The sequence below is a fragment of the Sinocyclocheilus anshuiensis genome, unplaced genomic scaffold, assembly GCF_001515605.1.
Source record: "Sinocyclocheilus anshuiensis isolate Anshui unplaced genomic scaffold, SAMN03320099.WGS_v1.1 scaffold225, whole genome shotgun sequence".
In the NCBI taxonomy this organism is placed as follows: Eukaryota; Metazoa; Chordata; class Actinopteri; order Cypriniformes; family Cyprinidae; genus Sinocyclocheilus; species Sinocyclocheilus anshuiensis.
The window spans coordinates 494731-505463 of NW_015539845.1; the positions used below are offsets into that span (position 1 = coordinate 494731).

The window sequence follows — 10733 nt, forward strand, 5'->3', positions numbered from 1 at the left end:
CTTTCTCATGATCATCCTTACCCCATGAGGCGAGATCTTGCACGGAGCTCCAGACCAAAGCCGATTGATGGTTATTTTGTATTTCTTCCATTTCCGAATAATCGCACCAACAGTTGTCTCCTTCTCACCAAGATTCTTGCTGATGGTCTTGTAGCCCATTCCAGCCTTGTGCAGATCTACAGTCTTGTCTCTGACATCCTTTGACAGCTCTTTGTTCTTGCCCATGGTGGTGGGAGAGGTTGGAATGGAAGATACAGATTGTGTGGACAGGTGTCTTATACACCTAACGAGCTGGCATTAGGAGTAACTTCTTAAAGTGGCAGGACTAATCTGTGTTCCACATGGGCACATAACCAATCTGTGGGAGCCAGAATTCTTGCTGGTTGGTAGGGGATCAAATACTTATTTCACTCACTGAAATACAAATCAATTTCTAACCTTTATTAGTGTTTTTTCTGGATTTTTTGGTCGGTATTCTGTCTCTATCCATTAAAATAAACCTACCATAAAAATGACAGACCCTTCATTTCTTTGTAAGTGGGAAAACTTATAAAATCAGCAGGGGATCAAATAAATATTTCCCCACTGTACTTGCGGGGTTCAATAGAATCAAACTTATTGACAGCAGTTTTGTCTCATGGAGCAATTTGTTGGGTTATCTTCATTCCATCTTAGTCCAAGATAAATTGTAGATAGGTAGTGTCACACACATTTCACTAGGCTGCTTGCAACCCTTAAAATAAAATCTGTAACACAAGATCAAATGAAAATCTGTTTTGGTCTCACGACAGAGAGGTTCTTCGGAGAACTGGCCCTCTGACTGAGCCTAGTTTCTCCCAAGGCTTTTTTCTCCATTTCTGTCACTGATGGAGTTTTGTTTCCTTGCCACTCTCGCCTTTGGCTTGCTTAGTTGGCGACACTTAATTTTTGTCAATATTGTTGGCTTGATTCCAAAGACACTATTGGAAGAGAACTGAACTGAGCTGGACGATTATATCACTGACTGTTTACTATTGTCCTCTTTTTAGAGCTGCTCCACAGCAGAATTGAATTTTGTTTGCATTATTGACACAGTATTTTCCCGTTTAACAATGTAAAGCTGCTTTGACACAATCTGTATTGTATAAAGCGCTATATAAATAAAGGTGAAAAAAAAAAATAAGGGGGAAAATAGGCCCTCAATTAAGTTAGATTTTTGGCCATTTGTAGTAAAAAGTTTGGGCACCTAGAATGAACCCAGGACTTTCCTTTCATGCTCTAGACTCACATGGTGGTCATGTCTCCCATCTTTTCCATTTCTTTCCATGTCTCTGGATCCACTCCACTGTAGATGCCATTGTTGTTGATTACTATGATGATGATTGGCAGTTTATACCTATTCAGAAGTGCAGAATGGTTATAGTGGCACAAAGCAAAAAGAACCAGTTTAATATTATGCACACCTCACAAATGCCCCATAGGTGGAGCTGTAGGTGGATGTTTCATTTACCTGCATATGGTCTCCACCTCCATGCCAGAGAAACCGAAGGCGCTGTCTCCCTCTATACACACCACTCTCTGAGTGCTCTTCTGCGTCTGCTCCAAAACTGCTGCTGCGATGGCAAATCCTGGACCCACCCCCATAGTGCCAAAAGTACCAGCATCTAATCTGTATAGGACATTCAGGTTACTGCTCTGGACAACATCACGCAAGTAGAACTCAATGTTTAACAGAATTTTCTAGTTTTAGCATCTGAACTATGGTACTGAACATTCTTTAAATGTCTCTCACCTGTGTCGTGGGAGGTAATTGAGCAGCATGGTGCGGCCAATGTCCATAGTATTCGCTCCCTCACTCACTATGATGCAGTCTTTGGGCAGGAGCTCAGAAATGTGGTGGAACGCTGTGTAATAGTTCATGGGCAGAGTGGACTGGAGAGCAAGACTCTGTGGGAAACAATAATAATGGTTTATTTAGTACCATAAATGTTAAACACGCAGTTCATGTGTTTATTGAAAACAGCTAATGCTATTTTATTATATCAAGTAAGCTAATGACACACAAGCTCACCTTTGATATCTGAGCATTGGCAGTCATTTTCTCCTTCAGTGTCAACCACCATTCTGAATCAGAAGGAAATCTCCAGGAATCGGATCTTATAGTTTCCAACAGCTTCAAACAGTGTAGAAAACATATATGAGGGGTCATTTCATATAAAACATAATTCTCCATAACTTTTAGAAGATTTATTTACATTAAACCATAAAAATCAGCTCATAAAAGAGATGAAAATGAAAATTCTGTCATTACCCTCACGTTGTTCCAAACCTTTATGAATCTCTTTCAGCTGTTGATCACAAATGAAGACATTCTGAAGAATGTTGGTAACCAAACTGTTGACGGTACCCATTGATTTCCACAGTATGGGAAACGTCACTTGTGTGATAGTTCATTTATGTATTTTTGGAGCCTAGGTGTACCGACTTTTTTCTGTTTTCATTATCAATATCATTTTTGTCGATCACCCCATTTTTAGAGTTTTTTCAGTGATATGCATGTTTTTGCTTCCATAGTATGGAAAAAAAATGACTATAAAGGTCAACTGTCTGGTTACCAACATTCTTCAAAATATCTTCTTTTGTGTTCAGAAGAAGAAAGAAATTCATACAGGTTTGGAACAAGTGGAGGGTGAGTAAATGATGACAGAATTTTAATTTTTTGGTGAACTAACATACATACATTCAGTATTCTGTAACAGGGTCTGAGGTTAAGAGGTTAGCCAATCAAAACAAAGATCATTAACATAGAAAAGCCTTAAAGATACAGTAAAATGTAGATTTAATGTAAATTTAAAATGAATGTAAATGATACATTTTGGCAAACTACACTTGATAACATTATAAGAGCAACTAAAAGAGAACAAATGCTACAAAACATACTGGATTTCAATAGGTTAGGAGTCTCTCACAGAGTCCATAGAACATACAGAATATCATGATGCAGATAAAGTGTGTAAAACAAAACAAAAAAAACATTGTGTTTTATGTAAGATGATGACTGAGGATATACTGTAGTTTACCTGTCTGACCACAGCTCGTATGTCTCCGAGAAGAGCAGATGCAGCTCTCACATTATTACTCAACTCTTCAGCACACAGATCCACCTGAACAAATTTACACAACATACCACACTGAAGATGAACGGAAGATCATTTAGTCATTTATAGCAAGTCTTTATTGCAAAGGTGCGGAAACTTACTAAGTGTCCAGGGTGTAACTAACCTGAATGATCTTCACATGGGGACTGAATCTGGGTGGAAAACCAAAGTGCAGGATCCAGTTGAGTCTGGCACCCAGCAACACTATAACATCAGCCTGCAATAAAGCTCTATAGCAGAGAGAGAAATGCATCACAGCAGTCCATCAAAAAGAGATTTTGGAAAGATCATTTAGATTCATATGCACACCTGGACCTGGCTGCAGCAACACAGTTAGGGTGGTCATCCGGCAGTACTCCTTTCCCCATAGGTGTGGGAAGGAAAGGGATCCCAGTCACCTCCACCAGCTCCCTGACCTCCGTCTCTGCCCTGGCATACGCCGCACCTGCAGCAGATCACAGTTCAACATTGTTTTGATCAGTTTCAGCAGTGAAGATGCCCTTCACTCAAATAGTTCTATTCTGTTCACCTTTGCCGACGATGATCAGAGGCCTCCGAGCCGCTTTGAGCAGCCTGACAGCCTGTGTGATCTCCCTGCTGTCAGCCTGACTCACAGGAGGAGCAGGACAGCAGGAAACAAACCTAGAGAAAAATGAAGAAACATGCAATGCCATTTTTCACATTTCAGTATGCAAAAGAAACTAATGATCAATAAGTGATCACAATCACATCATAAAATACAGCTGGTTAGGAAGCTCCCCATTACTACGGTTCGTGCTTAAGTCTACATAAAACTCACCTGACACTGGCCCGGTCTATTTTGGCATTCACCATGTCTCCAGCTATGTCTATGTAGGACGCTCCTGGACGGCCATAAATGCTGCTCCTTACAGCCTGACAAAAACACAAACATTCCAACTAAAATATAAGGAATTAAATCTAATTTAAAAGATTAATAAAAACTATAACAGCATCTTAAATGACATTGCATAGTACATAGTATATTTGGCCTACATTAGAAACATCCTTTTTTAAGACTTCATTAAATTTTGTCAAACAAATCAGTGTTATTTCACTATTATTAATTTACTTTTTTATATTTTGAATTAGCTTCTATTTTTACATGTTCAGTTTTAATTTAAATTACAGTTTAAGTTTGAGTAATTTTTTGTGCTTCACTTTTTTCTTAGTTTTATTTCATCTTTAAAAAAAACAAAAAAAAAAACAATTACTATATATATAAAACTCTATTTCTATTTAGATTTAATTTACTTTTAAGTTTTTTTTTTAATTTAAGCTTTTCATCTAATATTTACATATTTTATGAATTCTACTATATATATATATATTTTTTTTTATACTTTATTTCAATAATGAATATGTTTTTTTAGTGAACAAAAACAACAGTGAAACAATTTGTCTTTGAACATAACTAACATCACAGAGCTCAGCCTTTACTTAACATCACAGTATGGCCAAACGGCCAAATTTGTACATCTCTTTAAACAAGATGAGTCATCTATATTTTTTCCTGTAAGAGAAACAATTCAAATTTTCATTTTAAATGTATAAATATGCTAAAAATTTAAATTTCTAATATGTATATCTGCTAAAAGTTTAGCATTTTTTGTCAACTACCTTACAGATGGCCTCAAAGCTGACAGACATGGCCTATGAGCCACAAAACTCAAATTTTGAATTCATAGGGACTTAAAAGAGATTAAATATTTACTTTTTCAACTACGGCTGGTATCATCTCAAGGCTGCTTGGTCGAGCAGAAAACTTGCTATACAGACGACAAGCTTCAACCTGGTGAGGAAAAAGTAAAATGATGAACAAGAGGTGAGAAACAAGAAAGTGGTTAAGAGACACTAGAAAAATAAATACAGATTATTGTTGGTGTTTTCGTTGCTTGAATTATAAAAAAATACATGTTTGAATCTTAATTTGAATTTAAACATTTTTGAATGTGTTGCTTTAAAGGATCGATTTATTCAAAGCCAAACATTTCCTATTAACCCTACCTGAGGAAACTCCTGAAATGCTCCTGTGGTTTCTTGGTTCCTATCAGATGAGCCACCAATGACAATGACAGGCCTGTGAATTTAAACAAGAGAAGAAAAGTACATTTGAATTCAATTCCATTTGATCTTAAGTGAATTCAGCAGTGTAGAGCTACCAGCAGTTCATGTTAGCATTGGCCATTCCTCCAAGCGCATGAATCAGCCCAGGTCCAGACACAACCAGGCACACAGCTGGCCTGGCAAAAGAAATGTAACTTCAGCACAAAAGTAGCACAAAAAAGTAATACTGAGAAACTAACTGACATATTCGTACCATCCTGTCAAATACCCAATAGCAGATGCAGCATAGCAGGCCTGTTAGGAGAGAGAAGATGCATGGAAAACACACCCAGACTGTCTTCAGTGTAATGAAACGGGGCCAAAATTTTAAATAAAAGTGGAAAGTGAGACTATCTTACTGCTTGTTCATTGCGCATACCAACATACTTGATGCCAGCTGCTTGGGCGGCCATGGCCACCTCGATGATAGGCACGCCAACAATGCCAAACATGTGCTCCACATTCTGCACATGGAGTGGAATATAAGTAAAGACATAGCTAATAGACATACTAATATGTTGAATATTAATTTTAATATTAAAATTAATTTCTAGTAATCTAATATTTACACCAAAGGTTTTCAAACTGGGGCCTGGGGACCCCCAGAAAAAAAGAGAGTGCTAGGGGGTCCATGTGAATTTTTTATATGAAAACAAATTAATAAATAATTTCATAAAATAGTAAATAAATCAATACAATGATTAAAAATAATACTTTTGATTAAAATTATTAATAATTAATTCATTTTAAATAAATTGATTAAAACATTTTGATTTAAATGAATAAACACATCTAACAGTACGACACTATTGTAAATAAAAAAATGTAATGATGTTAAAGAAACGAAGTATTTTCCAAATAATTACACATTTATGTAATATTCATTTTTAACTGTATTAATGTCCCTCGCACGAAGATGATCACATTTAGGAGTCCTTAGCATCTGAAAGATTGAAAACCCATGGTTTTGGTTACATATTTAGTCAAGTTGTTACAGATTTTGTTAATTTTTGAACGACATGTTTTGACAGCTCTGGTGCGCATGCGCAGCACCTTTGACACACTGTCCAAGTTCAATAGTACAGCAGGCGATGTGCTCATCATGTTGCAAAGAATTCAATAGTAAGACTGTAAATACACGTTTATTCTTGATTAAGTGCTAGAGGACAAAGGGTTTTGAAAGGCTTTGCAAGACTATTTCAAAATATGCAGGAGAAACTTTGAGAACCCAGAAAAGAAGCATACGGCAACACAACACAGACCTGAGATTTGAGCGCCTCAGCGATCAGCTGAGCTCCAGTCACTTCAGCCATAATCATTTCACTCATATACACACATATCAGACTGCTCTTCTGTCCTCCTGCTGCTCTTCTTATGTTTGTGTGGAGTTAAAATAAAATGAAAGCTCATGTCTCCACCTACTGGATAAACTGGATGTCACTACTATAATTTTGTAGCACTCCCATGATGCAGGTTCATTCATTCATTCATTCATTTATTTATTTACTTATTTATTTATTATTTTTTTACGAGTATAGGTGCCATTTACAGTTGCTTATAATTATGTATTGCTATTGTTATTGATTTTGAAATCAATTTCAAAATTCATAGATATGTGATTTAATTGCAATTCAAAATTTGTTGAAATGATTATTTTTACATTTATTTTTTTAAATTAACATGTAACAACATGGACAATGTGACACTAAATACTGATTCTTTGCTTATTATAAAAGTAAAAAAAAAAATGAATAAATCTATTATTCCTCCTTTACAGGTTTATGTTTGAAAAAAGGAAAGAAAAGAAAAACACATGGTTATATTTCTCCCATTTAGTGTTTCTCTTCATTGGTATACTATATACTTTAGCTTTCTTTCAAATTTTGCTCATCAATATGAAATTTCCCTCGCCAGTTTATTGATAACATGGTCAAACAAGGTCAATTTATTCCTGAGAGTATTAGAAACCATGGTTTTGGATATAGTGTTCATTACTTTTATTTTAATCTAATTTATTTGAATATTTATACAGAAATCATCAGCATTTAATAAAGATAAATATATTTTTCAATCATTTATTTTAAGTACTTTGTTTGTGAGAATCTACACTCCTGAACAAAATCTCATTTTCATTCCACTGTTTTCATTCTCATATTTATTTAGTAAACAAAGAAACAACTAGAAATATTTAAACTATAGAGGAATGATACTTTGAAGTGACCAATATATTACTTACACATAAACACAATATCTATGGCATGCTTTGCTTTTATTAACTAGCTTTGAACTTTGTAAAACATTTATAACAGAAAATATTATGAATCATTTACAGCTAAACATCATAAATGTCATTGTGAAGATAGAGGTCGTGCTTGTCATAACCAGTATTTTCTATAGAATGTATTTAAACTTAGGATATTTCTTGTTGCGTTATTTTGTGTATAAATGGGGAGTATATTGTGTAAGAATGTATATGTACAGTGGTTTCCCTATGCATCGCTTTAACTTCACTCTCTCTGCCTTCAAGATATGACTGCAGGATCCGGAAAAACTGTGAAAATATTGGACAGGTAAATGACAACATGAATTTAAAGTGCACGTTATTTAAATATTTGCAATCTAAGAATAAAAGAGGAATAAATGAAGCTCAAAAAAGTTACAAATACACAGTGTCTGAGTAAATAATACACATATAATATCAAGATTCGATTCTGTCTCTGTGATCTTGTCTTTATCCTTTTGTGCCGAATTTGGACTTTTATCACAAACGTTTTTGAGACTCCAACAACATTTTAAGGCACCGGTGAATAGGGTGAAAAACTGAACAAAAAGATATCATCATACTTCCCCAGTCGATTGATTACACAACAAACTGCAAACAGGTTTTCTAAAGTGTCATGTTTTGCCATTATCTAATTAAATATGCACTAATTTGCATACATTTCCAGAATAGAAATCTGAATGCAGGATAAAGGCAGGTTCAAAACTTTTTTTTTTTTTTGACATATTATAGTTAGATGTTTTTACAAAGGGCATTTTACATATCTCTTTTTATCACTCCATAAATCAGAAAATACTGTCAACTAATTAACTGTCAATTAATTTTCACCATGTTTTAATAAAATGTTGGCAAATGATAAATGAACAAACCCTTCTATAAAAAACTTCAGAATATAGATAAGGAATAAAACTGTATGTAAGTACTACTGAAATGGAGATTTCTGGCTCAGTGTAAAAAAAACAACAACAAATTTTGAGAAAACGGCCTTTAAAGATATATTTTAATTTAAATCTACAGATGCAAATAGATAAAGTGCAATAAAACAAACACTTTAAAAAACAGTATTTTGGATGTTTTCTGTCCACTAGTCTGAAACAACTCATTATGAAATGCCAAATAGCCCCAAATTGGTCAGTGGCGGAAAATGTATTTTGTTTTGTTTTTTTTTGCTTATAATGTTGCCTTGAACACATGAAAAATATTCCTAATATAAAACACAATTCCTAATATAAATCAAATATAACTCTCACACTTGCCTATTTTGAATAAAAATCATCCAGAAAGATCAACTGCTGTGTGACTCACCAGGGTCCTGCTCTGTGGGTTACTCAGAGACTTCCACTCTTCATCTGAGAGATCTGACTCAACCGAGACCATCAGCAGAGTCATCAGAGTCAATACTGTCAACCTGGACGCGAAACACAAACACAGAGACATTACAGTCTTCCTCAGACCACCACAACATCTTCACCTGACCGAAAGAACTCACATGTTTGCAGTGGCTGTGATTGCCGGGTCAGTTTGCAGTTGGGTCGCCTCGGTTTTCCCTAAAGCCTTCTGCCCTGGCTTTTATACACAGCATTAGAGGCATGCCATACATGAACAATTTGCACTTTCTGGTAAATTGGCATTTCCTTTTTTCTCAAAGAAAATCTGGACAGACACTGAGTGCCGCTATTGATCTAATTAACCTTATTGCGTCATCATGGCTCCCTTAGAGACATACAACTCAGAATAGCCTCTTATAATGATGGTGGTATTTATGGTTTTAACCTTTAAAGGGGCATGATGAATGTAAAAGATACCGGACATATTAAGTGAAATAAAAGAATCAAAATTGTAGGAAGTATTTTAATGAATATGGTCAAGAACGAATGTTGACAACCAATTATTATTTTACACTAATAACTAGTAGTGTGAAGGCTCAAAGGGAGACTTTTTTTTTATTCTTTATGAAAAAAAAGTTAATTGCATATCTCACTGAGAACGATAATAAAACAGCATGAGAAATACTGGTTCTGAACTTCTAGTTCTGAGACATTTTATAATTGTTTTTTTTTTTTTTTAAATTCTGCTGTTGTATCCTATTTCTAAATAAAAGATATGTGTTCTGCTTGTCTATGGGTCTTTATCTTTACAGGATAAAAGTATTTGTTCCGATATTAAAATTAGACAGAATTCAGTCACTTGCAGTCTTGTAAATTTGGTCTACTTTCAAGCAGCCATTTTTGTCATTGTTGGTCTTTGACAGAAGGGGAGATCTAATCTGGTCAGATATAATAGTAAAAAAAATGAATAAAATATATTTTAATGTAATGTATTAGTTAAATATTTTTAACACAATATTACTATACACAATATTCTAAAGGCTTTCAAAAAACCTTGAGATTAACAGAGGCAGTTTTATTCTATTGAATTGACAGCTCTATTTTTTTGCTAGCAATAAAAATAAATAAATAAATAAATGTGTTCTTTTTTTATTTATGTTTGACAGGTTTATGTTTGAAAAAAGGAAAGAAAAGAAAAACACATGGTTATATTTCTCCCACTTAGTGTTTCTCTTCATTGGTATCTACTTTAGCTTTCTTTCAAATTTCGCTCATCAATATGAAATTTCCCTCGCCAGTTTAATAACATGCTGGTCAAACAAGGTCAATTTATTCCTGAGAGTATTAGAAAGATATCATCATACTTCCCCAGTCGATGGATTACATAAAGAACTGCAAACATGTTTTCTTAAGTGTTATGTTTTGGCATAATCTAATTAAATATGCACTAATTTGCATACATTTCCAAAATAGAAATCTGAACACAGGATAAAGCCTTACAAAGCGGATTTTGCATCTCTTTTTATCACTCCATAAATCAGAAAATACTGTCAACAGCCACGTTTTTAGGAATAAAATGTTGCATAAGGCAAATGATAAATGAACAAACCCTTCTATAAAATTATTTTATTTTATTAAGCTCAAGTTTAGCAGCTAAACCTTGCAGGAGAGGAGCTCTCAGTTAAAGTACGTATACATCGAGATGAACTGTCTGAACTCTCCTGCACTCTGTCCAAGAAGCAAAAGGCAGCATGTGCTGAACCTTCATGAACCCTTTGAAATGACAAACAACTGAAGAACACATTAAAATGTCAAATACTGGTAGGAGAAATTAAGACACCGTTGGTAAGATGTAACTAGGAA

General features: G+C 34.7%; 1 protein-coding gene across 1 annotated transcript in view; it reads right to left on the bottom strand.

Moving 5' to 3' along the window:
* Positions 1 to 6620, bottom strand: part of LOC107684560 (2-hydroxyacyl-CoA lyase 1-like) — a 10346-nt gene extending 3726 nt beyond the window's left edge. Inside the window, exons 1-15 of the mRNA XM_016480847.1 lie at positions 6524 to 6620; positions 5621 to 5725; positions 5476 to 5516; positions 5318 to 5398; positions 5163 to 5235; positions 4870 to 4947; positions 3937 to 4031; positions 3667 to 3779; positions 3447 to 3582; positions 3262 to 3367; positions 3060 to 3143; positions 2051 to 2152; positions 1772 to 1926; positions 1490 to 1648; positions 1268 to 1375 (exon numbers count right to left, since the gene is read on the bottom strand). Coding sequence (XP_016336333.1) covers positions 1268 to 1375; positions 1490 to 1648; positions 1772 to 1926; positions 2051 to 2152; positions 3060 to 3143; positions 3262 to 3367; positions 3447 to 3582; positions 3667 to 3779; positions 3937 to 4031; positions 4870 to 4947; positions 5163 to 5235; positions 5318 to 5398; positions 5476 to 5516; positions 5621 to 5725; positions 6524 to 6589 — 1502 coding nt within the window. The 5' untranslated portion in view covers positions 6590 to 6620. The remainder of the gene's footprint in view (positions 1 to 1267; positions 1376 to 1489; positions 1649 to 1771; positions 1927 to 2050; positions 2153 to 3059; positions 3144 to 3261; positions 3368 to 3446; positions 3583 to 3666; positions 3780 to 3936; positions 4032 to 4869; positions 4948 to 5162; positions 5236 to 5317; positions 5399 to 5475; positions 5517 to 5620; positions 5726 to 6523) is intronic.
* Between the last annotated feature and the right edge of the window lie 4113 nt (positions 6621 to 10733).